Source organism: Physeter macrocephalus, chromosome 7, assembly GCF_002837175.3.
Source record: "Physeter macrocephalus isolate SW-GA chromosome 7, ASM283717v5, whole genome shotgun sequence".
NCBI lineage: Eukaryota > Metazoa > Chordata > Mammalia > Artiodactyla > Physeteridae > Physeter > Physeter macrocephalus.
Genome location: NC_041220.1, coordinates 59,433,701 through 59,460,950, shown reverse-complemented (window position 1 = coordinate 59,460,950; position 27,250 = coordinate 59,433,701). Strand labels below are relative to the sequence as shown.

Sequence of the window (27,250 nt, the reverse complement as noted above, 5' to 3'; positions counted from 1 at the left end):
GCGGCCATGGCTCACGGGCCCAGCCGCTCCGCGGCATGTGGGATCTTCCCGGACTGGGGCACAAACTCGTATCCCCTGCATCGGCAGGCGGACTCTCAAGCACTATGCCACCAGGGAAGCCCCCTCCTAGTTTCTTTGGCTGGTTTAATAATAAAATGGATATAAGACAGATTAACAGGAGAAAAACAAATTTTTGTACGCATGGGAGCCCCATAAAAAGATGACTTGTGAAGAAGTGATCAAGCAGGAAGCTACCCTTTTGTAAGAAACATTTACATTTCTAAATGAAATCTCTATTTGTAAAGGTATCTCCCTCTCTGTGCCAAAAAGAGGCAGATGACTCTACATCTTTATAAAGTCTTACCAATGCAGAGGCAAAGACTTAAATCTGCATAACAACCATACTCTTGTCAACTGTGCTTTGCCTGTAGCCTCGCATAACCAGCTCTCCCACTCCCTAACATCTTTTTTTGTCCTTAGCTGGATGGTATTTAAGGTGGTGGCTTGGGCCACTTGGGGGAGTTACTCAGTATTCCTGGGTATCTCCCATGTATGCAGAAGGTATACATGTTATTAAACTTCTATTTGTCTCCTGTTTACTATTTTTATTACAGACGGGTGTCAACCAAGAACCTAAAAGGATAGCGGGATATTATTTTTCCTCCCCTACACAAGGTTTGTTTATACAGCCTTCTTGGCCCTAAATTCCCTGTCTGGTGATAAGGATGTCTTCTACCCTCCTGGTGTTACCAGACCAAACCTGGGTCCACTCACCCACCATGCTGCAAAGCCAGTCTACTGACACCAGGTTGTGGTGAAGAAAGTACAGCATTTATTTCAGGGCCCAAGTAAGAGGAATGGGCAGCTCATGCTCAAAAGACCCAAAACTCCCAGATGGCTTTCAGGGAAAGGCTTTTAAAGGCAACAATTAGGGTGAGAGTTGCAGGGTACATGACCTCCTTCTGATTGTTTGGTGGTGAGGTAACCAGGTGGTGTTCCAGGAACCTTAATCATCAACCTTCTGGTTCCAACCAGTCTGCGGTCTACGTGCTTGTGGTCAGCTTGTAGTCACCATCCTCCACCTGAGTGGGGTCTTAGTTCCTGCAGAACAACTCAAAGATATGCATCAGATTGCTATGTATAGCACTTGAGGAGGAAGCAGGACTCTTTTTATCTCTGCAGTATTGTTTCTTGACTGCTTTTCCTTTGTGTCTGCATTCCCTCACTCCTCTAATTAGTAACTGCTTGTGCCTGCTCTTTGGAACTCAGAGAAGGCCTAGGAGATTAAAGCCCTTTTCTACAAACAAACAAGAAACAGAGACATAGAGGGGCTTTTGTACCCAGGAGAGCCCTGCCGGGTCCTGCTCAGTTTCACTGGGGAGGGCACCTTTCACATGGCAGATTTATCTCCTGATTTCTCAGGGAAAAAGAAGGGTAAGAGTTTACTTCTGTTTTTTGTTTTTTGAGTGGTAGGGTTTTCCTGTTGTTGTTGTTTGGGTTTTTTTTGTTTTGTTTTGTTTTGGCCATGCTGCAGGGCATGTGGGATCCTAATTCCCCGACCAGTGTTCGAACCCATGCCCCCTGCAGTGGAAGCACAGTCTTAACCACTAGACTGCCAGGGAAGTTCCAAGAGTTTACTTCTTGTAGTGGATGTTTCTCAAGAAACTTTAGTTCAAAATAACCAATAATGCCAAGGTGACGTATTTTGAGATGACATATTCTGAAGCCCTAAGGTAAGGGAGATAGAAGGGGCTGAGTGGGGAGGAAGTCTCACTGAGAAAGAGACATGAATAAAGAATTGAAGGAGGTAAAGTTACATAGGAATTGATCATTTCAGGCTGAGGGAACAGGGGTGCAAGGTCCTGAGGTGGGGACGTGTCTCAGAATCCAGAAACAACGTGACTGGAACAGAGAAAGTGAAGGAGCAGGAAGAGGTGAGGTGGGTGGGAGCTGATTTTCTAGAGCCCTGGAGGTCACTGCCAGGGACTTGGGATTTTACTGACTAGGGAAACCTCAGAGTAACACGGTTTGTCAAGTGTGTTTTAGAAAGATCTCTTTGGCAGCTACACTAAACACTGATGCTTGTTGGGGGTGGGGGGGGTAGGGGTGGGGGGAGAGTGGTGGTTAGAATCTGAAAGACCACTTAAGAGACTATTGCAACAATCCATGTGAAGGTGATGGAGTCTGACTCTATTGTAAAGGAAAAGCCAGCGACCCCCGTGGAAATAGAGAAGGCTATGGAGGAGAGCTCGGCTTTGCAAAATGCCTTTCAGTCATTGCAGTGGAGATCTAGAAGAGAAGCAGGGTATACACGTTTGGAGGTCAGGGAGGACACATCTGGAAGTGGCCAGCTTGTACACTGCGCTATAGCCATGAGGTCAGCAAGAGCGAGTGCCTATGGAGAGAGAAGAGGCCCAGGAGACACGAACACCAAGAAAAGGAGCCTGCAAAGGAGACAGGACAGGAAGCCAGTGTGGCTGGAAGAAAGCCAGGAGGCTGCAGTGTCCTGGAAGCCAGAGTAAAGAAAATCAATCAAGGAGGGAGTGGGCAACTGAGAGGAAGGGTGCAGGCAGGCTGAGGAGGGCACTCAGCCCTGGTAAGAGGTATCCTACCCTTGGCCTTGATAAGAAGTTCCAGTGGAACAGCAGGACGAAAAGCTGGGCCAGACTAGAGAGGCTGGGAGGGGAAGAATTAGAGACAGGCTTACGTGGTTTACAAATAAACAACCTTCCTTAGGAAACCTAGGAAATGTTTTGAAATTTTTGTGACTTGTGATTGGCATATATTCAAGGTTTGTTTCCTGAAGAATTCAAGAGGCTAACAAATGGGAGTTTTGTATTCAAGGCTCACAAGAGCATCTCTGATCAGTTTGTGAGATTACCAAATAACAGTGTCTTCTTGTAAAAAGGATGGGGAGGGGACGTAAAGTTCATTTTGTTTGCCATTCAGTTTTCTGAATGGTTGCAGAACATGGAAGCTAAATTCTTTCCATAAGTCATATTAACATCAGAATCTCCACGAGGCCTAATTTACAGAAGAATTGTATTTTTCAATCCCAATACTGGCTTGTCTGTCTGCTGTGTTCACTTCCTCACCCCATCATGCCCCAACCTCACCATGAGAATGTAGCTTCCATGAGAATAGAAACCACCTCTGTCTGACTGACCCCTGTTCACTGGTGCACACAGGCTCTCAACTAAATGTTAAGTATTAAATGAAATGAAATGCCTGTGTATGGAGACATTTTTAGTTGTCAGAACTGGAGGTTGCTACAGGCATCCTAGCAGTCAGAAATACCGCTAAATATCCTACAACACACAGGACAGTCACCATAACAAAGATTATACAAACTCAAAATGTCCATAGTGCCAAGGTTAGAGAACCCTGCCTTAGAGAAAAAAGGAAAAAGAATTAATTCATGTGAAGAAAAACGGCCTCCAGCAGAAGCCTGGGGGTGTGGGGTGTGTGTGTGTGTGTGTGCGTGCACGTGCGCGTGCACGTGTGTGTGTGCGCACGCGCGCGCTTGTGTATTTTTGGCTGTACTGCGAAGCTTGTGGGATCTTAGTTCCCTGACCAGGAATCAAACCTGAGCCCTCAGCAGGGAAAGCACGGAGTCCTAACCACTGGACAGCCAGGGAATTCCCAAGCATGGGTATATTAAAATTTCTTCAAACACTGCTGGCTCTCACCCGATGTGGCTTTAGGAATTCATTTGTGTGAACTTTCCACCAGTGCTACGGGGACAGAATCCAGGCTGCAGAAGAACATGGCAAAAGAACCCAAAACAAGCTAGAAAATATTTCCAACAAATATAAACTGAAGACTATCCTTATATATAAAGGAAGATGTTTGCTAGAAAAAGAATATCCCAGGAGAATAATAAGCAAAAGACTTATACATGTACATCACAAAAGATTTGTAAAAGGCCAAAGAATACAGGAAAAAAGCTCTAATTCATTAGTATTCAAAGAAATGCAGTAAGTCATGATGCTGTCATTTGAAATAAAATCCCCAAATTAACAATATAGAAATACAATACAGATATATACATATATACCCATGATAAAATGTTACTTTACCTGCCCTAGTTCAGCGCCATATACACTCTGCCACCCACTTTCCTACACCACACTGGCAGTCTGATCCTTCTGAAACTAAAACCGACTGCCACTTCCTTGCCTGGAACCCTTCAGTGGGCCCCATTCCACTGCAGGTCCCTTGGCCTAGAGAGCGTTAGGGTCCCCAGAATCTGCCACTGGTCGTTCTTCCTCCCATGTCCAGCATCACCCTTTGGGCTCAAGCTATACACAGTGCAGATGATCATCTGTAGCTGTTCGACCTTCTTGTTTACTCATAAATTTCCCTGGAATACCCAAAGCCTTTCCCCCCAGGAAACTCTCTGACCTGGAGCCCCTATGGCACTTTGGGCTTACTGTCATCATTTCACTTCGCACTGAGCCTGGAAATCCTAGTCCTCTCCTTAGAATGTAAGCTACAAGCTAGGACTGTCTTATTAATTTTTGTATCCATGGTGCTAGCACAGTATCTACTTGGTGCGCAAAATGACTAACATTTAAATTGTTTTGTTCATTCCTTTCTTTCATTTTCTTTTATTGTTTGAAATGTTCAGTATTGAGTTTAGAAAAGAATGTTGGTGATTATACAGACAGCCCATCAGAACTTGAGTATTCTAACTTTTTAACTATACCTTTCTCTGTAAACCAATGTTCATCACATAAACCTTAGAAACTGACTGTAGATCCAAAATGAATTTAAAAGTAAAGAGAATTAATCATCTACCACATGTATTTTCCCTAAGGAAAACAGCTAAAGGCAAAAGCTCTTCCAGAACATAGAGACAGGTTTCCACAGAAGGCAATGGCTTTGAGACATATTAAAAAGGAAGGAAAAAAGAAAAAAAGAGAGGAAGGAGAAGTCAGGAAACTTGGATACAATCTTAACTTTAAAAATACAATTTTGGCTTTAGTTTGTGAATGTTTTCAATTTGGGGACTCAATGGTATTGACTACAGGTGACACACAATCACCTTGACCTCAGCAGAAAACCTTGAGAATGCTCCGCAATGGCTGTATCTAAAGGAAACAGATGTTTGCCCTTCATATGTATGGTATGACCCAATGAACACATCCCTTGCCAAATAGTTATGTATAGCTCAAGGATTTTTACATCAAATATTGATTATTCAGCTAAATAAAAAAAAATTTAGCAGCATACATAATCACACATATCCCCTTCCCTCATGTTAAGCTTTCACACAGAAGGCTTTCTGAGGCAGCATGTAAAGGTGCCAAAAGCAAACTGATACATGAAAAGGGCATGCTAGGAAAACTGGAGAAAAAATGCCATTTACTCATAAATATGCTTCATTTTATCTGGAGAATTAGATATGTTTAATATCTATATATAAGTTGATATGACATTTTTTCCATCATAATTTTTAAGTATAATCCAAGACTAAAAAACATATTCTTTTTTTCTTTCAAACTTAAAGCTATAGAAGACCCCTTTCCTATAACTGAACTTATTGATCCAAAGACAGTCAATACTGAAATACATGGCTACCTCTCAAAGAAGGGCCAAAATAAAGAGAAAGCCCGAAGTCTTCTCTAACTATTTCAGCTGCTGCCAATGGCAGGCGCTCCTGCTTTCACAGGCAGCACTGGTTGGTCTAATGCTGGTCCAAGTAATCTTCAAATCTTATTTCTGGAGAATGGAAACCTGTAGGGGCTGCAAAGTAAATCATCCAGTGAGACCTTGGTCCTACAGTGACAAAATTCTTATAAAAGCTATAAGGGCCAAGGCCATCCAATACCAAACAAGCATATAAAATACGTAAGGCTCCATGGGAAAAAACACTAACCATGAGAAATGATGACTTCTCTCACCAGTATAGTGGGAAAAACTCAAGCCCAGTTTTAAATATAGGTTGTTATTTCAGACTTCCTCTGTAAAAAGCCAAATTATTACCCGGTCCCAATGAGTATGGAAGAAGTGTTGGTCAAGGAGATGTTTAATCTATACCTTTGATCCTAGAATAAACCAGGCAGTTAAATAATTTCAAAATGTGCAAAACAGACATTCCCCTTGAGTTCGCAAGGCGCTACAAAGTGTCTTTCAAATGATCCACGAGTCCTACTTATTAAACAGCCACACAGGTGAGAACCAAATTCAGGTTTCCAACAGAAATCGTAGAATGTTACTTGGCAAAGCTGCATTTCCCTAAGACAGCTTGTCAGGTAGCCGGTCAGTCTAAATTACTCTGGCTCCTCTGGAATTGCTGTCAAATCCCACTTGGCTGAGAGCTGAGGTCAGAGGACGTGAAGGCCAGCAGACGCTGGCTGAGCAGGGCATTGTGCCGCTTCAGATACACTATGATGTCTCCCTGCTTCTCCACAATCTCTTCCAGGCTTGAGAGAGTCCTGCACAGAACCAAGGTATTCATGAGTTACACATGTTCACCAAAAGTCTCTTCGCAAATGGATCTCTACTAGTTTTCAGTACAGCATGTTATATCCATTACTTTTTCTTAGATTTTGTAAGCCAAGGCAATATCCCCAAACGAGATTCTTTCTTTAGACTTGGTTTCACCACAGCTGAGAGGAAGTAAACAAATCAAACATAGTTGTAAACATATTTTAACATATGCAGAGTCCTAAACTCCAAGCATCAGAATGGTCTCTAGATTTCCAGATGGAATAAACTTTTCAATCTCTTTTGTTAATCTTTTACTCCACACTTACCTGAATCCAGTCTCCGAGGTAATATTGCTGGGGTAAGCATAGATTTTTTCTTCTTCAAGTACATCAGGCTGTGGCTTGGCTTTATTAAATTTTCGAATTTTCACTAAAATAATAAAGTCATTATTGTCAGGTTATCCAATCACGAACATTTTTCTAATTCCATTTATTCAAATTTCATTAGTAATTGGCAATTCTTTTCAAGTAATATGCAAAAAAAAGAAAAACAGTTCATGAAGTGAATAAACAAATAGGGAAAATGTGCTAAAAGGGAATGGAAATGCTGATGCAGGGGCAGGAGAAGAGTCAGGAAAGAGCCATCAGCGCTCATTGCCCGGAAGTGAAGACACATGGAAGAGCCAGGGAATTCGGCGACCTGGAGGCCACTGATGAACCTGAAGCCCTAACCCCAACATGAGTGTCCTTGGAGACATGACCTTTGGTGAGGTAATCAAAGTAAGAACAAAGTAATCGGGGTGGTGCTGATCTGAGAGATGAAGGGACACCAGGAATGCATCTGCACAGAGCAAAGGCCATGTGAGAACACAATGAGAGGCGGCCACCTACACACCAAGGAAGAAGCCTCTGGAGAAGCCAGGCCTGTGACACCCTGATTTCAGAGGTCCAGCCTCCACAAGTGAGAGAAAATAAGTTTTGTGTGTCTTAGTCACCCAGGCTGGGTATGTGCTCTGGCAGCCCCAGCAGCCTAATGCATGTGGGTAGGTGCAGAAGTCTGCTGCAGAGAGTTGAATAATCAGACACAACAAGGCTGTTGTTCCCAACCTCGCAGGTTTGGCTACAGACTGATCCGAACAATCTGCATGTCTGAGTAAGAGCCACTGTCCGGGGGCCCTGCCCCACCTGCGTAATAACCCTGGGACACGGCTGGAATGAGCACTCCCACCACAGATGGTGACAAGGGGACAAGAGAAAGGGCTGAGCCAGGCCTCAGTGATGGCAGTGACTGTCCAATGAGACTGGCCTTGAGAATTGTTCGTGCAGCTCCAAATGGGTCAAGTATTCAACACGTGGGAAGGGGGAGGGGAGGTGGGTTAGGCCCCAGCACAATTTTTAAAAACTCCACGTATGATTCTTTCCTTTCTTGTAACCCTTGAGATATAATTCACATACAATGCAATTCCTTCAAAGTGTACAATTCAATGGTTCGGTACATTCAAAGAGTTATGCAACCGTCTCCACAATCAATTTTAGAACATCTTGTCACCCCAGAAAGAAGCCTGGGATCCATGAGCAGTCACTCTCTAGGCACCTCCACCTCCGGGACTAGGCAACCACTAATGTGTTCTCCTTCTCTATAGATGTGCCTGCTCTGGGCACTCCAAGTACACAGAATCATACAATATTTACGACTGGCTTTTTTTTCTCTCAGCATAATGCTTTCAAGGTTCACCCATACTGTAAGTGTCAGTGCTTCATTCCATTATTCCTTCCTTTTTGTGGCTGAATACTATCCTCTGTATGGATAGAACACCTTTTGTTGGTCTAGTCATCACTTTATCCTAACACCATTTAGGTTGTTTCCACTTCTGGCTGCTATAAATAATGCCATTTGGAACATCTGTGTAAAAGTACACATGGACCCAGAAGTGCATGTGCTGAGTCATATGTTCAACCTGTCATGGAACTGCCAGGACCCACAGATGATTCTGATGTGACTCTCAGATGAGAATGAGGCTGAAGAAGATTAAACAAAGAGGTTAAAGAGAAATGTGAGAAGGTTAGGAGACATGCAGAGGGTTCATCAGAAAGGACCAGAAGGAAGTGGGCAGTGAGATGCCGAAAGAACCGGTGAGGGAATGCAACAAGAAGCCCTTGATTTTTAGGTGGTGGCCAAGAGAGTTAGAAATGAGAAGCCCCTCACACAAAAACAGACACACACAGATCAATGAAACAGAACAGAGGACACAGAAATAAACCCACAGGCTTATGGTCAATTAATCCATGACAAGGGAAGCAAGAATATACAATGGAGAAAAGAATCTCTTCAATAAGCATTGCTGGGAAAACTGGACAGCTACATGTAAAAAATGAAATTAGAACATTCTCCAACACCATATACAAAAATAAACTCAAAATGGATTAAACACCTAAATGTAAGGCTGGAGACTATAAAACTCCTAGAGGAAAACATAGGCAGAACACTCTGACATAAATCGCAACAATGTTTTTTTGGAACCATATCCTACAGTAATGGAAATAAAAGCAAAAATAAACAAATAGGACCTAATGAAACTTAAAAGCTTTTGCACAGCAAAGGAAACCATAAACAACACAAAAACAAAACCTACAGAATGGGAGAAAATATTTCCAAACCACGAGACCAACAAGGGATTAATTTACAAAATATACAAACAGCTCATACAGCTCAATATCAAACAAACAACCCAATCAAACATTCGGCAAAACTCCTACACAGACATTTCTCCAAGAAGACATCAAGATGATCAACAGACACATGAAAAGATGCTCAACATAGCTAATCAGAGAAATGCAAATCAAAACTACAATGAGGTATCACCTCACACCAGTCAGAATGGCCATCATCAAAAGTCTACAAAAAAAAAAAGTCTACAAATACAAATAAAATAAAATAAAAAGTCTACAAATAATAAATGCTGGAGGGGGTGTGGAGAAAAGGGAACCCTCCTGCACTGTTGGTGGGAATGTAAATTGGTACAGCCACTATGGAGAACAGTATGGAGGTTTGTTAAAAAACTAAAAGCAGATTTACTGTATGATCCAGCAATCCCACTCCTGGGCGTATATCCAGAGGAAAAACATGGTTCAAAAGGATACATGCAGGGGACTTCCCTGGTGGCGCGGTGGTTAAGAATCTGCCTGCCAATGCAGGGGACACGGGTTCCAGCCCTGGTCTGGGAAGATCCCACATGCAGCGGAGCAACTAAGCCCATGCGTCACAACTACTGAGCCTGTGCTCTAGAGCCCTCGAGCCACAACTACTGAGCCCACATGCCACAACTACTAAAGCCTGTGCACCTAGAACCTGTGCTCCGCAACAAGAGAAGTCACCGCAATGAGAAGTCCTCGCAATGCAATGAAGAAGAGCCCCTGCTTGCCACAACTAGAGAAAGCCCGCATGCAGCAACGAACACCCGATGCAGCCAAAAATAAATACGTCTGTTTAAAGAAAAAAAGGATACATGCACCTCAATGTTCATTGCAGCACTTTTTACAATAACCAAGACATGGAAGCAACCTAAATGTCCATCGACAGATGAATGGATAAAGAAGAGTGACACATATATACAATGGAATATTACTCAGCCATGAAAAGAATGAAATAAGGCCATTTGCAGCAACATGGATGGACCTAGAGATTATCATACTACGTGAAATAAGTCAGACAGAGCAAGACAAATATCATATGATTATCACTTTTATGTGGAATCTGAAATATGATACAAATGAACTTATTTACAAAACAGAAATAAACTCACAGACACAGAAAACAAACTATGGTTTCCAAAGGGGAAACGGGGTGTGCAGGGAGGGATAAATTAGGAGTTTGGGATTAACAGATACACACTACTGTATATAAAACAGATAAACAACAAGGACCTACTGTATAGCACAGGGAACTATATTCAACATCTTGTAATAACTTATAATGGACAAGAATCTGAAAAAGAATATATATATCTGAATCATTTTTCTGTACACCTGAAACTAGTACAACACTGTAAATCAACTATACTTCAAAAAAAAAAAAAAAGATATGAATAGCCCCTGGCTTCCGATGGCACGAGAACAGCGCGCCCACCCAAGGGCAGATGGGGACTGAGCGCTGGGCTCCACCACGCAGGCCGGGAGAGCTCAACAAAAAAGAAGATGGGGCCATCAGGGGGCCAGGCGGGATGCCAGGAAGTCAGCTTCCCAGGACAAGTAAAGAACACATCTCAAGGAGGGAGCGAGCCACTGTGTCCAGTGCCACTAAGGAGATGAAGGCTGAGACTCGACTGTCCCATGAGGCTTGCCTCTAAATTAGAGTTACGTTCATATGGCATCTCCTTATAATGGTGTCTTCCACATAATAACTCCAAGATAAATGAAGAAACTTGGAACAAGGTTAAGTTTCTTGAACTGGGGAAAAGGAAATAACAGTTATAGAATATTAAAGTAAAACTTAAGAGGCAGAAATAAAAGACAATAGCTCAACAACATAAAAATGTCCATCTTTCAGACTCATCTTTGTGGGGTTTTTTTTCCTGAAGGTGTTCCATTTTCTTTTTTTAATTGAAGTACAGTTGATTTACAATGTTGTGATAGTTTCTGGTGTTTGTGGTTTTTAAAATAAATTAAATTGCACACAGTCAGCATATATCAGATCATAGGCCAGGCAATAATACCACTGCAATCTACATGGAATGAGAATCTTCCACTCTTCCTTTCCACCACAATAAGCCAAGGAAAGCTCTCACTAAACCGCAGGACACTGGACATGGGCCTGCTGCCCCTTACAATTGTTTCCTCCTGAGCTGAAGCCCGAACATCAGGACTACTGGAAGGCTGGTAACTGAGTGGCATTTTTTGAATCCTTGCTTATTTTTAAACAAATGGAAAGCTAAGCAAATCACCGCAAAGCTTTTAAGTTTTATTTTCCTAGTTTTTTCCTACAGAGACAGTCAGGTGCCCAACGAGAAGAGTCCATCTTGACTTCTAGAGATTAACTACTTTACTGCAGACAAATTAGTCAAATTTAGATTAGAATTAGTATATCAAAGAATCATGTCATGAAGAGTTACTATCAGCATTACCAAAACTAGGTATCTTTTAAATCTTTTTAATATAGAGAAGCAAGAAAAATGCATGTAACAGGGAATCAACCTTTAATTTTTTGGGATACACTGAACAAAGTCAACATTTGCCCTAGAAGCCTTAAGAAGAAGCACAAAACAGTAAAATGAAACACAAGCTTTGGCCCATGTGACTTTTCCTTCATAACTGAAGAAATAATCTCTTTCAGAATGGACAGATAAGGTATTTTATTGTCACAAAACAACTGTTGCTCAATGCCACCAAATTAGCTGCTATTACAGATTTTAGTGCATGTCAGTACTGCAACAGGAATGAAATCTTGTTTCTTCCGGGCTTGGATTTTTTTCTCTTCAAGTATCCTTCCATCTATTTTTCATGATAACATTTTTGAAGCTTATTTAATTTTACCACTGAGAGTTTTGAGAGACAGCCACACAGAACAATCCTCAGTTCTAAATTTAGAAAGAAGTGGGTTCTTAAATGGTTTATCAAAATCAAGTTTGGGCTAAATGCAGTTTTGCATGTATTAACTTATTTAGTTATTTTATTTTACTTTTATTTTGCTGCACAGCATGTGGGCTCTTACCCCTACCAGGGGAAGGGCAGAGTCTTAACCACTGGACAGCCAGGGAAGTCCTATATTTAGCTATATTTTAATTTAAAGCCAGACTTACATCTCAGTTGCCTTTGAGGACGTAAAAGTGGGCTCTTACCCCTACCAGGGACTGAACCCATGCCCCTTCAGTGGAAGCGCAGAGTCTTAACCACTGGACAGCCAGGGAAGTCCTATATTTAGCTATATTTTAATTTAAAGCCAGACTTACATCTCAGTTGCCTTTGAGGACGTAAAAGTTTGTAGATCTTTTTTCTTTCTTTCTTTTTTTTTTTTAATGGAAAGCCTTCATTCTAGTTGATAAGAATTTGTTGATGACACAACTTTAGAAATGCGACTCACCGGTATGTTCCTGGTGGATTGAAATTAGAGGAGTCTGGATGTGGTCAGCAATGAGGTATGGGTGCTCAATAGGGTAACGGCCACGTAGAAAAGGTTTCCCGCCAGAAAGGTAATGGGCTGGGATTCAGGTGGGGATGCGCCAGCAGTGAAAGGCCTTTCTATAAGAACAGGCTCTTTGTCATTCTCACCTGTGTACACGAGCAGGCACGTCAGGGAACAGACCAGCTCCACGGCCAGGGTGGCTAGAATGAGGTCCAGGTACAGCACGCTGGGCTCGGGGAAGGAGTGCTGCAGGCAGAGCAGGAGGAGGAGCGCCGTGCTGCCTGCGGGGAGGAGACGCAGCGTGGGTGCGTGGGCGGGGCGGAGTCCCGGAGCCCACGCCGCTGCCACTGCCGCAGCCCCCGCAGGGGTACCGCGAGGGCGCGGGCACCCACCCACCTATGCGGCGACGAAGGAAGGTAGAGGATGGAAATCAAACATAACACGGCTAAGAGCAAATGATGCCCCATGACACAAATACGTAAGAATCTGGACTTTTTTAAAACTCAAGGAGTGAGTTTCTACGAGGACCCAGTGGCCCCTTCTGGTCATGCAGCACAGTAAAGGACGTGGCGAGTATCCAGCAAAAAACCGGGGACACGCTGCTGACCTTGGACAGATGACCTAACACCTCCACTCCTCATCTGAAAAATGGGGTGACAATAAATATGAGCTGTTTCCCCCCTGCTCAGCATATCCATTATTTATTTATTTATTTATTTATTTATTTATTTATTTATTTATTTATTTATTTATTTATTTATTTATTTATTTATTTATTTATTTATTTATTTATTTATTTATTTATTTATGATACGCGGGCCTCTCCCGTTGCGGAGCACAGGCTCCGGACGCGCAGGCTCAGCCGCCATGGCTCACAGGCCCAGCCGCTCTGCGGCATGTGGGATCTTCCTGGACCGGGGCACGAACCTGTGTCCCCTGCATCGGCAGGCGGATTCTCAACCACTTCGCCACCAGGGAAGCCCTCCATTATTTATTTTTGAAGACCATTTTAACCTCATTCTGCACGTACAGTCTGAAGACTGTCAAAGAAAAGTTTAGGGGCATTAGTCATTCCTGTAGTGTTTTACCTTAGAATTTCCTAAAACTAACATATTTATCCAAGTCTGATCAAGGCTGGGGAGATGCTCTTTTGATTTACCTTCTGCTTCTTGGTACAAAGGGATGACTGTGAGCCAAAGAACCCTGTTTAAATAACCTATCAAAAGTCCCTCTACACAAAGCAATGGTCCAGCACAAATCCCTAAGCCCTCCCCTTACACTCACAAATGTCACAGTGTCTTAGCATGTTAACCAATAGCTCAATTTATGAACTAGTTTTGTGTACAAGACAAATATAACTTTACAGCTTTAGGGAGAGGAAAAAACTAGGGAAAAACCTCTGCAGGGAAAGTGAACACACAGTTTCCACAGGATTTCTGATGCCGTGAGCAAGGCCTGTGTCAGCAGCGTGGCAAGTCACAGGGTGAACTTGCAGGCTGGCAGCAGAGACTGCAGAAGTAAGACATTCCCCTGAATGATAAGCACTGTGGACATCATGAGAGCACCCTGCCCAGCACCATGTCTCCAAGGGTCAAGTTTTCGCTTCAATGAAAAGAACAACTAAATATGCAACTTGCTATGCAGCTAATAACATGTGATAGAGTTCAGGATATATTTCGATCTAAGGAAGGAGAACAGATAAATCAGATAAATATTTTCAACTTATTTGGAAGGAAAGCAAAGCCCCTTCTCCCATCTCCACAAAATAAAGTAAAATCAATTTATTTTTCTCTCTGCAGAGAATAACAAGCATCAGGATGAAGCCAGACAATACCCAGCAATACTATCACAGGCAAAAAGAATGGTTACACCCTTCGGATTAGCTGGAAGTTCTATATCCTCATAGATTTACCTTCTTTTTCTTCAAATAAGAAAAAAAAATATTTAAAGAAAATGGAAACAAAGTAAACACCTGCCCCAATTCTCCTGGATTTTCTGGGTCCTTATATGAGTAACTTAAAAGTGATGCCGTCTGTGATTAAACTGAGGGTCCAATTGTTTAGAAACAGACTGTGATTAAGGGTCACATGTGTAGCAATAATTTGAAAGTCAGAGGAAAGGCAAAGATTAGACAATCTCTTGGTGGGCCTCAAAAATACTATTTCCAGACCATCAGCGGAGAAACAACATTATTTTGGTCAGTATACAAATAGGTTTCTGCTTTTCTCTTTGTCAGAGGCGCAAAGATTATAGGGACATATTCTGGCCAAAAACAAGTACTGCAATCAGCAGTAGAAGTAGAAACCACACTCTTCCTCTGGCGGCAGTAAAGGCCGCCCCTTGGAGATGCTTCAAGACCAGCCATTCCAATACAATGCTTCTTTCTCTACAACCGCTGGGCCCTCCCGCTCCCACCGACAACCTCGCTGAGCAGATGCACTCACAGCCTGCCCTTTAAGAAAATGCACTACCAGGACACAGGAAAAACATTAAATTCTGTAGAGCTGTTTTTCGGGGGAAAAATTAATTTCTAATTTGGTTTCAAAATGTTCATTTATTCTGGACTCAAATTGAAAAAGAGGGCTTTTTAGAAAAGGTAGAAACCTTGACAATTAGGCAAAAATACCTAAAGAAGTTCAATTTAATTCCATTAAGCCTTTAAATTGTCTGCATCCTGGATGGACTTTCTGACCTTGCCTTCATAAATTGTTTTCCAGGTTTTCTGTTTTAGTAATACATCTTATTATATAACAGTCTTTCTCTTACTGCAAGAAAAGCACCGAGCTTCATTTAAAATAAAACAATCCCCTCTTATCCTACAAGTATCAACTAGCATCAGCTGTATATCTCCTTGAGATGAATAAGTCTGCTAGTATCAAAAGGGGGAAAAAAATCCACATTTCACACAGAGGTACCTTGCTCATAATGAAGGGGACAGAAATTGCTACCCCAAAATATAACTCCTTTGTCTTAAGGATTATTTTAATCTGATTATTTTTAAGAAACGGCAGACACAGATGAAGCTCTGAAAACCAAGTAGGAGTTAGCTTTTATAAGAGACATTTACAATTATAAGGGAAATCTCCATTTGTAAGGTTATATCCCTCTCTGTACCAGGATGACTCTAAATCTCTAGAAACTCTAATCAATGCATAAGGCAAGCATAACAAACCTACCCTTGTTTACTGTGCTTTTCCTGGTCACCTCTCAGCACTATCGCCCCTCCCCCAACCCTCCCCATCTGCTTAGGCCATTGTGGAGTTACTCAGTTTTCCTGGGTCTCTCCCATGTATACAGGAGGTATAATGTTATTAAACTTCTATTCGTTTTTCTCCTGTTAATCTGTCCTTTACTGGTGGCATCTCAGCCAAGAACCTACAAGGGCAGAGGAATATTTTTCCTCCCCTACATAACAAATACAGATTTCAAAGGGAAATATAAGAAAAACTTCAAGACATTAAGGTGATCCTAATTTTAGTGGCCACATCACTCTCACAAAAATGAGAGCATGTATTTGATTATAAAATCAAACTTAACATTTTCCTTCTGCTGTCATTTATTACGCTCAAGCAAGCTGCCGAATAGCTGAGTGAGACAACTGGGCTTACCAGTGGAATGTATCATCAGCGCAAGGCTTTTAAGATGCCTTGTTGACCGGTAGATCTTGTTATAGCCTCGGTTTCTTACTTTGCTGTGGTGATACTGGATGTATCGTTCAAGGAGGAAATGCAGAATCCACAAAATAACTTTTCCGAGGATTATGACTGTCTGAACTTTCAATGGGTTGGTATAGTTTCCTGGGCACTTGTCCTCAATTGGATTGGGGTAAGAACAAAGCACACCTGTTAAAAATGCTAAAATAACAAACACAATCTGGTGGAAAGGAAAACAGTAGAATTAATATTCAATATTTGGATTTAAGAAACAATAATGACCATCCCCAGCACATATTCTTATACCTATGACTTTCAGTATCCTACTTTTATGAGTTTAAAAATACTTTCTTTTTTGCCATTTTTACAAACTTTTTAAACAGATAATCTGGAGAAAAATTTGCAGAATATTTGGGAAACAGATAAAATCACAAATAAGAAAATAAAAATCACCCCAAATCCCAGCTAACAAAGATGAGTACTTAATGTTAAATTCAATTTCCTGCCCACTTCTATTTTATTAAAAAGAGTAAAAACAGTTAATTTAGCACCTCAAAACTAATAAAAATCGTGAATTAAAAAAGTTTATTTCTAGCTTCAGTTTTAAGAGAACAAGAATAACTATCCAATTAGATTGACAAAAATTTAAAAGATTGATGTCAACATATGGGCAAACAGTCTCATAAAATGCTGACTGGTCTGGGAAGTGCTGCTGAAAAATAATTTGGAAATATCTTGACCCAGAAATCCTACCTTAGGACCCTATCACTCAGAAGTAAAAGCACAGTACCTAGGATATATGGACACATATATTTACTGCAGTGTTCTCTGTATTTGAAAAAAAACTGTAAATTGCCCAAGTATATGTATGCATCCATAGCAGAATATTTGAATAAATTAAGGTTTACCCACTCACATAACAGAATGTTATTTAGCTATAAAAGAATTAACTAGGCAACTTCCCTGGTGGCACAGTGGTTAAGAATCCACCTGCCAATGCAGGGGACATGGGTTCAATCCCTGGTCTGGGGAGATCCCACATGCTATGGAGCAACTAAGCCCGTGCGCCACAACTACTGAGCCCACGTGCCACAACTACTAAAACCCTCATGCCTAGAGCCCGATGCTCAACAACAAAAGAAGCCACCGCAATGAGAAGCCCGTGCACCACAATGAAGAGTAGCCTCCGCTCTCATCACAATTAGAGAAAGCCCAAGTGCAGCAACAAAGACCCAACGCAGCCAAACAAAAAAAAAAAGAATTAACTAAAGCTCTATGTATTAGTTTGGGTGGATATCTATGACATGTTAAGGTTAAAGAAAGTAAGGTGTAAAGTAGTAGTTCAAAGTGTGGTCTCCAGACCAGTTAGAAATGTAAATTCTCAGGCCCCAAATCAAAATCTCTTGGGGTGTGGCCAGCAGCCTGTAGTGTAATAAGCCTGCCAGGGTGTCTGGTGCATGCTCAAGTTTGAGGAACACTGCTGTTGAGTAATAAATACCGTATTATCCAATCTTTTCTTTTTTGGAAATGGGGGACATCCTTTTATAACGTGGTAATCTTTTTGTATACATTTGTATGAACTTAACAAAAGACACTGAAAGAGATACAGTGAACTGACCCCATTTATTAACTCAGGGAGAAGGGGTGAAGCAGAGAAAAGGGAAGATTATATCTTTGTATATTCTGGTAATGTTTTACTTGTTAACCATAAGGCAGTATTATTCTATAATTTTTTAAAAAATCAAAGAAAATTTTAAATGCTGTCATTAGCATCCATCACCAAGCATCCAATAGCAGCCAATCTTAGCATGTAATAAATCTATTTAAAATTTATGTGGTTTGTCAACAGCAGTAATATTTGCTATAGCAGCTCAAGATGGACATCCTCATAAAGCAAAAGTGGAAAAGTCAACATATTCCCTCTACTGTAATATACTGTACATTGAACTCAACTGATCCATTTTATACAAAGTAGTACATAAAGACATTAGTTTTTCTTGTTCTTTAACATAAGATTTTCTTAGTCCTAAAATTAGGGCAATCAATCCCACACTATCGAAGGCAGGCAATTTAACGTAAAGTTTTTTTTAAGTGGTGTGTGTGTGTACTGTACATACATAAAGAGTATTTTATACTCTTTATATAATTTATAATTATATAATTTAATTATATCAATACAAAGAGGCACAAGGAAAGAAGCGCTTCAGCTGCTATCTGGGGATCAGGAGGCCATGGCAGAATCAGGCCATTTACTAGATCTACATGAGGAAAACAGGTGTACCTCTGTCCTCAATGCACTCAGTTCTGAGTGCAAGTCTTCCACAGTGCACCTCACTGGAGCAGCAGCTGGGCCAGTCTTCAACCACATCCACCCTCCTCATGAACACCCAAGGAGTAGTGAGAATCTGCCTTCTTCTGATCTTTCACATTGCAGCAAAGAACAACTACAGCCCCTAGTGTTTGAGACTGCAGTAACCAAAATGAGGAAATAACAGACTTGGAGCAGAGCCCCCAATAAGCCTACAAGACCATTCATACATATGTCTTGTTTTGTTTTTATGACGTTGAACTTTATTTATTTTTATTGAGGGATATAATTGACATAACACTGTATAAGTTTAAGGTGTGCAATGTGTTGATTTGAAATATTCGTATATTGCAAAATGATGGTCACCGTAGCTTTAGCCAACACCTGTATCATGTCACATAATTACCATTTCTTTTTTGTGGTGAGAGCAATTAAGATATCTAGTCTCCTAGCAACTTTGAAATTTATAATATTAGTGTTGACTATAATCACTATGCTATGCATTAGATCTCCAGGATTTATTTATCTAGTGGTTGCAACACACATTTTTAAAAATCCCCAGATATTTGTAATTTTATCATATAAAACATGGGGCAACAGTACACTGATTTCTCTGCTTAACACTATTTCCTGGGTGTAAATAAATAGATAAATTTCCATGTCAACATAGATTTATCTGTATCTTATTTTGTTTTTATAACTGAAAAAGTAATACATGCATATGGTAAAAAATAAATTCAAATAGTACAAAAAGTAAACATTAAAATATATTAGGTGTCCCTTCCACTGAGGCTCTCAGTGCAACTAGCATTAAGAGTCTTGTGAATGCCTCTGGAGATATTCTATCGCAGAATACAGGAATAAACGTTAGAAGTTTCTAGTACCAATTCCAATGTGTGTGTGGCGGGGGAGGGGATGGCAGAGGGGGGCGGCAAATCTCTGACACCAACTAGGAGCTCAACTGGTGAAATGGGTGTCTTGATGAAGACAGCTCAACTCAATTCTTACACTACCTGGAGAGAGCATCAGATCCCATGGGTTAAAGGCTCAGTCCCACAAGACTGCCCTCACTTCAGATGCTAACTTCAAGTCCAGGTTGTTACCAGTGCTTCTTACCCACTGGCTACAAATCAGAGGTTCCCACAACCCCCTCCTTGGACTTCAGACACCACTTGCAAATCCAGGTTGTTACCTGCACTTCTGACTGACAGGCTATAAATCAGAGGTTCCCATCAACTCCTTCTTGGGTTCAATTAGTTTGCCAGACTGGCTCACAGAACTCAGGAAACCTGTTTACTCACCACATTACCAATTTATTAAAGGATATTAAAAGATACAAATCAATAGCCCGATGAAGACATACTTCCTGCCAGTTCCCAAACAAAGGAGCTTCTGTCCTGGTGGAGTCTGGGGGCCTGGCAGGTGGTTCATAACAAGTGTTCTAGCTCACCAACCTGGAAGCTCTCTGAACCCCCTCCTTTTGGGTCTTTATGGAGGCTTCATTACAAAGGCCTAGTTGATTAAATCATTGGCCATCAGTGGATGATTTAACCTCCAGCCCCTTTCCTATCCCCAGAGGCCAGGGCGTGGGACTGAAAGTTCCAACTCTTTGTTCCTGCTTGGTTCCCCTGGCAACAGCCCCCATCCTTAGGTGCTTTCCAAAGTCACCTCACCAACATAAATCCAGCAGTGGTGGAAAGGGGTTGTTATGAATATCAAGACACCCATTTCACCTTTCTGACTTTGAGGCGATTTTAGGGAATGAGGACAAAAGACCAAAAATTATAACAAAAGATGCTCCCATTGCTCTTATCACTCAGGAAATTCCAAGGGTTTTGGGAGCTGTGAGCCAGAATCCATGGATGAATACCAAAGACATATGAGAACTATATTTTGATCATCTGAATGACCAAATATATTTCTTTTTTTTTTTTTTTTTTTTTTTGTGGTATGCGGGCCTTCCTCTGTTGTGGCCTCTCCCGTTGCGGAGCACAGGCTCCGGACGCGCAGGCTCAGCGGCCATGGCTCACGCGGCATGTGGGATCCTCCCATACTGGGGCGCGAACCCGGTTCCCCTGCATCGGCAGGCGGCCGCGCAACCACTGCGCCACCAAGGAAGCCCCAAATATATTTCTTATAAGTCACAACATCACCCATATACACATTTCTCTCAACACCCTTTTAAAATGTACAAATAGGAACATTCTGTACACACCATTGTAAACCTCATTTTTTTCCATTCAACAATAAACCGTGAAGGGTGCACATCCACCCCAAGTTTCTCTTCTAAGTTTCTCTTTTAATATTGTATAAGCATTCCTTCATATGGACAGGACATACAAAGCATCTTCTGGATGGTGGCAGTTTGTAGTTTCTTCATATTACAGACAACATTGCTATCATAAACAATATCCTTACATGTGTGCAAATATGTCTACAATAAATTATTTGAAGTAGAGATATGAGTAAAAAAGTATGCACACTTTAAATGTTAATAGATATAGCCAAACTGCCCTCTGAAGAGGTTATAAATTTTAGAAAAACATCGCCTTTGGATGGATCACTTTCTCCCAGTCAACTTACATGTATCAACAAGAGAAGATTTGCAATGATGACTGTAGGAAGAGGGTGGAATCTGGGCCTAAAATGAGCGTGTAATGAGTGATGTGGGAGATGCTGGGTGTCCAGAAGGGGGTCATCTTCAATACTTTGGATGAGATCCAAGGAACCCTGAGGTGCAGAAAAAAGGAAGCAAGCTATAATCACCACTCTCTGGATTATGTTTCCAAGACAAATCTACTAAACTATAAAGCTTTAAAATTCATTACACAAATTATAGACAAGAAAACACACTCCCTACCTAAAGCCAATTTTGAAAAAATACCATAAACTTCTTGATGACTACTGTAAACAAACTGATGAAAACAATTATTAAAACAAGTAGAAGAAATCTTAATTCTTTATCTCCAAATGAGGTAAGACATGAGATTATATATAAATAATCTCATTATTAATTATTAATCTCATTAATCTCAAATAATTTTCTTCAAGCCCACAAAACTTAGATATTGATTTATTTAACATTATACACACACACACACACACACACACACATACACACACACACACATATATATATTTTTACATTTCTAGCTGTGCCGTGCAGCATGTGGGATCTTAGTTCCCTTACCAGGGATCAAACCCGTGACCTCTGCAGTGGGAAGTGCAGTTTTAACCACTGGACCACCAGGGTAGTCCCCAACATTATTTATATTATTGATAAAAATAATTACATATGGTTGAAATTCTTAAACTGTATCTCGGTGTTCCACAAAATTTTGGAAAGCTGGTTGAGGCATTACTAAGAGGTCTTAAACAAACTTTCAATCATGAGAGAAATATGTTAGAGCGTTAATAGAAACAGATCACCCTGATAGACACTCAAGGAGATTTCAGTTTGTAGATACCAGATTCTCAATGAAAACAACTAGTTGCAATGTCATTGAAATAGCCAGCAAAGGCTGAGCTGCAACCTCAAAATCTTGTTAGTCATGTTTAAAGTTAGGGTCTTGACAGGAACAGCATCTTAGTCTCTGGTGCATAAAACAATCTTCTCAATCTCTCAGTCTCAGAGCCTTACTGAAAACTGTTACATATAAGGCACTGTTCCTGAGATAAAAGAATGTAAGACACAGTCCCTATTCAAAAGGAGATTACATTTTCATCAGGGAGGTTAGGATAAAGGCATGCAGGACTGAACAATATAAGAATGCACAATAGAATATAGTGTGTGGCATATTATGGGGTAGTACATAATAAATTAGCAAATGAATAGCACAAATGATGCAAAAAATTTAGGTTAGATAATTGCACTGGAACAAGAGGGAAATGAAAATTTAGTGGGAAAAGGGGAAGCCTGAAAATTGGATTTGGAGACAGGATATGGGCTCTTCACTTTGGAAGGGGTAGAGAGGGGGACCAATGGTATAAGGGCAGGCTGCTGTGCACCAGGTTTATAAAGATAACACAGCAATCTAGGAAATTACCAGATCTGGAATGGGCTTCTCAATTTCCACTCCCAGGCATTCAATGCTGCTGCAATTTTTTTTAATTCAATGCCTAGATAGCTTCCTGTTTAGTCTGCCATAACTCATGGAGCAATTCTGATGATTTCTATTCTCTTCAAGACTCCTCTGCTTCTAGCTTTCTCAATTAGCAGCTTTCCCACCTCTACGGCTCTTCCCTTAACTAATGTCCATGAACCTCTCCAGGCCATCCTTCCAGTCTCTGTACCTCTTCATCCCTCCCCACCTGTCAAGTGTCTGTCTTAGCAAAAATGCTGCCTTCTCTGATGCCTCAATGCTGTTCCTACTGCCTTTTTCATCTGACATTGTAGTTTTTATTTCTGCAAGTTTGAGTGGGTTTATTTTATATCTCCCATGTGTCTTTTTAACCTTTGGAACATATAGAAAAGTTATAATAATTTTTTTAAATGACCTTGTTGCTATTTCTAGCATGTCATTTTTGAATCAGTTTTAATTGACTCATTATGTCATATTTCCCTGCCCCTTTGCATGCTTGATCATTTTTTCCACTTTATTGAGATATAATTAACATGTCACATTGTGTAAGTTTGCATACCATGAGTTGATTTGATACTTATATATTGCAAAATGATTACCACCATAGCATTACCTAACATCTCCACTAAATCACATAATTAGCCATGCCTGTTTTGCCTTTAATCACATTTTTAAACACTTGACAGACGAACATCTGTTCCCTGATGTTTTGACATACGAACATCTGTTCCCTGATGTTTTGTCTTTGTGCATCTGTCATCCTCAAAATGAAAGTCCAGAACCTTCTGCACTAACTTTAAAGTCGGGCTGGACGTTTAGTAATGAACAAAGCTGCTTAAATTTCCCTCTAATTCTAAGTCTTCGTGAAGTTTATCATAAGTAGGGTCATCATAAGAGAATTTCTGAATCATTCCAATCAACAATTCTAAGACCTTCATCTTTTTGCTGTCTTTCTCAGTGGCGTAGCCGTGCAGGAGACATCTCCAAGCAAAAGCAAAACCTTGGTAGCACCCGATCTCAGATCCGATTTTAGCTCCATGTAACATGCCATACTGTCTTCCTTCAATCGTACCCAAACTACTTCCTTCTTCATAGCCTTCCTGATAATCTTCCCCGTGAAACCGCTTCTTGGGAGGCGAAGTCCACTTCCGGGGGTGGCCGCGCCTGTTTTTTCATATATTATATACAGGTTTTTGGTTCTTTCAGTCAGGAGGAAGGACAAGGTATCAAAGTGGTTCGAATAAGGTGTGCTTCACAAGGGCAGGACTCTACATTATACTATGTTCTTTGTACCTTTAGTACCTGATACACAGCAGGTACTCAAAATGTGTGTTGAGTGAATGAAAGACGGCCCAACTTCTTGAACAGTTGGGATGTGGGAACTTTTTAAAAGGTAGCATTGAAACCCTGACTGTAAGACAATAGTCTACTTTACCTCCCACTCGTACCCTTTCATGCACCTTCTTCTCTAGCTTGCATGAGCTTTCTGGAATGCCCCACAAATACCCTCTCTTATCTTTTTCAGAATCCAACTCATCTTTCAAAGTCCAACCAAAACATATTCTCTATAAAACTTGTCCTGCCAAGTGTTTTCTTTCTACTTTAAAACTCCTAAAAAATTACTGCCCATAATATTAATTTGGAATTTCTTATGCTGCCTTGTATTGTTTTCTTTATGTGTATGCCTTTTGTTTTCCCTGACTACACTGAAGGGGCTGGGGACAATATGGTTTCTATGTCACTTATTCAATGTTCATGAAATACAATGTATCTGGTGACTACATCAAATACACTGCCCTTTGGAGCCTATAGGAAATGTGGGAAAACCATACAAACAGTACCGTCTGGAACTCATCATCTGCAAGTGAAGATAGCTGTTGTTTTTTCCACACCATCTCCTCCCTCTTCTTTTGTGACAATAGCTACTTCCTGTGGGGACCCAATGTCTACCTCTGCATTAAGTCTCAAGGGGAACATCCTTCGATGCTCTTCACCCTCCTCTGGCCTGGGGTGGTCATGGAACCAAAAAGGGCTGGGCCAATCCAACTCTCTCTCAGAGCAGCAAAGCAAACGGAGTCCATGGTTGAGGCGATCCATCCCAGGACAGATTCTGAAAGGACTCCTGTCTCTGGATCCCTTGAGCTGCCCTTGTTTGGATCCTTTCAGAGGCCTAGGTGTTCATCTACCCTATATCCTTTCAAATAAATCCCTTTCTTCCTTAAAGTAGCCACAATTGGTTCACCCACTTGCAAACAAAGAACCGTTAACTAAAAAACCTTTGCCTCTTTTAACTCATTTAGGTGTCTGGGCCTAAGACATGGCACAGTTTTTAGAAACCATATCCACAAAATACCAAAAGCAGGCGACTTGCTCAGATCTAAAGCTATGTAGCTATTGGTGAAACATTACTCTCCACCTGTTTGGTGAAACAAATTTCTAGGGCTGTACTAATCCTAACGCTAAAAACTACAGACCCAAGAACGCTGGGACAGCTTAGCACCAACCAAGAAGCATTTACTGCACACATTTTGATGAGTCTCTAATTTTCCTCTTACTCATTTTCTCCACACATTGTCAGTTCATGAATCTCACCCTTAAAAAATTTAGAAACAATCAGTTTTTCTTTAAATATATATGAGTCTCAAATCTACTTCCAGGTGTTACAGTTAGCTTTCCATGTTCTCAACTGAAAAAAAAATAGAATTTTTTAGTCTTATCATTAGAAATTGTTTGGTCTTTATTTAGTCAAGATAATTGAACTATAGTCACTATTTGCACAAGAATCTAAGGTCTTGTGTAGGGCTGGAACTGTGTTTCATGTGTCTTGCCTGATGCACCTCATTCAGTGGTAGGATCACAGTAATATTCCTATTAATCTATTAACTCAAATCAGTGCTTTAATATAACTATCAACTTTGCATTTTTCAATAGCAAGAATTTTGTGCCAATGGGCAACCCAGTTAATTTTGGGCACAAATACATGCTTCTCCTAAAAATGTTTTAATACATTTAAGCAAAGATTTTTGCAATTACTCTTCACTCTGTACACTATATACACTGTAACTAGTGCACTAGTTTTTTAGTAATCTGGTTTGGATCCATTTAAGTTAAGAGATTTAAAAATCCCTTCACTCCTACCATGCCTCGATTCAAAACATCACGACATTGTTTTTCTCCAATGTGGGTTTTCGGGTGATGATAACGACAGGTCTGCCCGCGGGACGCCGCAGCCGCTCCAAGTCACAGCCCTCAGGGCCCAGGCCGGGACCCAAGAGGAGGGGGACTCGCCTCTGCGCCCGGGCGTCCGAGCGGCCCCGCGCGCACCTCGGGCCGCCCCAGTTCCGGGACCCGACACGCGTCCGCACGGGGCTGGCGCCCGCCCGGCCATCTGCCGGGAAAACAAGCCCGGGGCCGGCGTGGACCCCGACGCTGCCCCGGCGCCTCCTCCCACAACCCGGCGCCCGGGCAGCCCCGCGCAGGAGGCGCCCCTCCGGCCAAGGCTGCCCCCACCCCCGTCTCCGCCCAGCGCGCCCAGCACCGGAAGAGGGGGGTTCCGGGCCTGTCGCTCGCCACCAGCATCCACGCACTCACGTCCTCCATACTGCCCGCCGGCGGAGGCCGCAGCCCTACCGCCCAGCCTTCGCACCTGCGCCTGGCACCGCCTTCCGGGACCCGCCCCGGGACCCGCCCCTCGCTTTCAATTAGCCGAGGCGCAGAGGGCGGACCTCTCTTCCTCGTTCCAGGGCTCCACTGCCAGCGGCCTTCCCGCACCCGCCCCCTCGCTCCCGATTGGCAGAGGGGGCAGGATGGACTGGCCTCGCCTCTCGCTTACTATTGGCAGATGCCCCGACACCTAGATCCGGAATGGTCGAGGAGGAGGGGGACGTTATACTCCCCGAAGACCAGCCTCTGGCCGCCGCTGCCTCTGGGAACGCTTCGGTGCCTGGGGATCCCGCAACCTGCTCTCGCGTCCTAGGTTGGCTGGAGATTTGTGCACTAAAGGATGCGTTCCAAATCCAAGAATTGAACTGTTTTCGGCCGCCACTTTCTTCTTTGTAAAACATTAACTTTTCTCGGTCTTGCTTAATTATTGTTTGCAGCACAGCTCCGTGCACAGAACCAGCGGTGGAATCCCAGGTTCCCATTTATAGCTCAAAATTCCACCTGCAGAGGGACACGAACAGAATAAAGACTGATTTCCAGGACATACAGTTTTCACCAATGGGACAGGAGGCAATAAGGAATTTTTAGGGCTTTCTCTCTATCTTTTTTTTTTTAAGTGGAATTGAAAAAGAAAATTTTATGACATTTTTCTGAAAATACACGATCGTTGTAAAAATGTAAGGAAAGTAAAATTTTCTGTTAATACCAGTCCCTATGCTGATACTACAATACATACACTTTCATACTTTTTAATGCTTATTTGTACATTGTGTATGGTGTAATCTTGTTTATACCGTTGGTGAAATAAAATCATTTAAGTAGCAGCAAAGAAAAAGATGGTGTAAGACTCCACTTGATCTTTAAAATCTCATGAAAATTTTAAATCTTTAAAATTTCCTGAGATTCTATGAATTATTTCTTAAGAGCCTTGTCTAAATATGCATTTCCCCCAACATTTTATTTAAAAAATTTTCAAACCTAGGGAAATGTTG

General features: G+C 41.6%; 1 protein-coding gene across 3 annotated transcripts; it reads right to left on the bottom strand.

Annotated features, from left to right (window-relative positions):
- Positions 1 to 759: 759 nt before the first annotated feature.
- On the bottom strand, positions 760 to 26,257 carry TMEM192 (transmembrane protein 192). 3 transcript variants are annotated; one of them, XM_007117283.3, is made up of 7 exons: positions 26,187 to 26,242; positions 23,668 to 23,759; positions 21,097 to 21,243; positions 16,161 to 16,425; positions 12,699 to 12,833; positions 6,762 to 6,864; positions 760 to 6,440 (listed from the first exon to the last, which is right to left on the bottom strand). In XM_007117283.3, the coding sequence occupies exons 2-7, from the start codon at positions 23,686 to 23,688 to the stop codon at positions 6,302 to 6,304; spliced, it is 810 nt and encodes a 269-aa protein (XP_007117345.1). In that variant the 5' UTR covers positions 23,689 to 23,759; positions 26,187 to 26,242; the 3' UTR covers positions 760 to 6,301. The 3 variants fall into 3 exon arrangements, with proteins under 3 accessions (XP_007117345.1, XP_007117343.1, XP_007117344.1); XM_007117281.3 differs by lacking the exon at positions 23,668 to 23,759 and having other exon boundaries at positions 761 to 6,440; positions 26,187 to 26,257; XM_007117282.4 differs by lacking the exons at positions 23,668 to 23,759; positions 26,187 to 26,242 and adding an exon at positions 25,734 to 26,003 and having other exon boundaries at positions 761 to 6,440.
- Positions 26,258 to 27,250: the final 993 nt, after the last annotated feature.

Coding starts and splice junctions, on each gene's coding strand:
- TMEM192 (XM_007117283.3), bottom strand. CDS start 23,688: ATGAAGAAGGAAGTAGTTTGG. Junction 16,426..21,096: donor ATCTTCTCTTGTTGATACAT/GTAAGTTGACTG, acceptor CCTTTCCACCAG/ATTGTGTTTGTTATTTTAGC. Junction 12,834..16,160: donor GCTGATGATACATTCCACTG/GTAAGCCCAGTT, acceptor TCCTCCCCGCAG/GCAGCACGGCGCTCCTCCTC.